Here is a 1975-nt window from a genome sequence, read left to right as displayed (position 1 = left end):
AAAAAAAAAAAAAAAAAGAAATGGGGGATAAAAAAAAGAATTGGGGAAGCTCATCTAGAACATATACTATTAATTAAATACGGAAACACCACCTAAAAATGAGCCAGTCAGCAACTGGTCAATCACGAAGTATAGAGTGCCTACCTCCCCCAAACACTTGAGAAGATCCTCAAATGAAGCACGCAAACCTAGAATGTGTACGCATGCCTAAAATTTGTCCTAAGAAAATAACGTTAAGGACAAGTCTGCTATTTACTTTCATATTAGTAAAGGCATGGAGAGCAATGGAAGGAAAATACACGCTTAGTGAGTGTTATTTGGTTTGACAAATTGTCACACTGAGTCTCATGACACAAATTATGACTGAATCTTAAGTCATCCAAACAACCTTTCAAAAATGTTAGTCTTTTAGTTTCTTAAGCATTATTCGATTCTACGTGGCCATGTAGACACCATAAGACTCCACATTAATCCTACACACAACATTAGACTACAAAAAAAAAAACCCTGCTCTACACAGAATACCTGTTTTTCCCCAACAGAAGAACACGAAGGGACCTCAGAGTAGAAAGTCCGCTAATTTCTTCAATTTGGTTATCATATAAATCCAAGAATATTAGCCTCTGTAGATTAGAAATATTTTGGATCCGAGTTATGAAATTGTGTTGAAAGTTCAACAAACGTAGGTGTTCTTCCCCATCAATAATTGGGCATACAGTCAGCTTTTGCCTAGAAAAAAATTGTAAAAGTTAATAAGGTTCTGATTCAGCAGCCCACCTCATCTCACGAATAGTATTACCCGTATATTTGTGCTCCCATTCTGTGAGGAAAAAAAGATATGGTGGACCTTCCAAACCTATGAACTAAACAACCTATGTTTAATTGTAAATCATTCACAAAAAAGTCAGTAGGCTTTAAAAGAGTAATAACTAAAATTAAGTCTAAGCTCTCATTGTATTAAAAAAATTAAATATCAATTATTTTACATAAAATTGATTTAATATCAGAAAACACTCAATGTAATTGCCTTTTGTGATAGCAGTTTAGATGACTGAAGGAACCATGCCACATAAATAGAGAATTGTCCTTGGCATTAATCCATCAGTGTAAAAACTGCCCAGGCAACAAAGTCATCAGAGCAAAAACCATATAAAAAAGTCCTTTAATGAATCATAGCTTCTATGATTCTGGAATAATCATAGAGTTATTTATGATATCTTCAAAAGATATCTTTTGATATCTTCTAAAGAGCAAGAAATTCAGCCATCTACAGTTGACTTTGATGAAACAAATTGATCCTGAAATCTACAAACGGTAAGGTGTACATTTCTTCAGAAACTTAGATTTTAAGTATATGTTTACATGTTCAACACAAGCTTTAAACTTTGCAGAACATTTAGAGAGCTACAGGGTAGGATGAAACCTTAAAAATATATGTCATCGGCTGTATTGAAAACAGAAGCCATACCAGCACACACATATTTATTGCAGCATTATTTACAAGAGCAAAAATATGGAACCAACCAAGCTGCCCATTGAAATAGAACTGAATTTTTAAAATGTGGTACACATACACATGGAATATTACACAGCCATAAATAAGGACAAAATTATGAACTTCACAGCAACTTGGATGGACTTAAAGTATATAATACTGAGTGATCTATCACAGAAACAAATCACTGAGTACCACATGTTCTCACTCATAAGGAGACCTTGAACAACTATCATAATACTGTAAGAAAGTAATTGGGCAGGTTGTGATGGCTCACACCTATAATCCCAGCACTTTGGGAGGCCAAGGTGAGAGGACTGCCTGAGCCCAGGAGTTCGAAATAAGCCTAGGCAACTTGGTGAGACCTCATCCCTACAATAAATCAAGAAAAATTAGAGCACGCCTGTAGTTTCAGCTACCTGGAAGGCTGAGATGGAAGGATCACCTGAGCCCAGCAGGTCGAGGCTGCGGTGGCCATGA

At 35.8% G+C, this 1975-nt stretch overlaps 1 protein-coding gene across 5 annotated transcripts in view; it reads right to left on the bottom strand.

Annotated features, from left to right (window-relative positions):
• The window catches only part of LRRC49 (leucine rich repeat containing 49), a 129001-nt gene that overhangs the window by 115962 nt on the left and 11064 nt on the right, over window positions 1-1975 (bottom strand). For all 5 annotated transcript variants that reach the window (XM_021709954.1, XM_021709950.1, XM_021709952.1 and 2 more), the window contains one exon: window positions 526-729. In XM_021709954.1, the coding sequence (XP_021565629.1) occupies window positions 526-729 (204 nt within the window). The remainder of the gene's footprint in view (window positions 1-525; window positions 730-1975) is intronic.

Source organism: Carlito syrichta, unplaced genomic scaffold (genome assembly GCF_000164805.1).
Source record: "Carlito syrichta isolate Samal-C Ts95f unplaced genomic scaffold, Tarsius_syrichta-2.0.1 Scaffold287778, whole genome shotgun sequence".
Taxonomy (NCBI): Eukaryota; Metazoa; Chordata; class Mammalia; order Primates; family Tarsiidae; genus Carlito; species Carlito syrichta.
The sequence above is the reverse complement of the archived record's forward strand: the minus strand, read 5'-3'. Positions and strand labels throughout refer to the sequence as shown.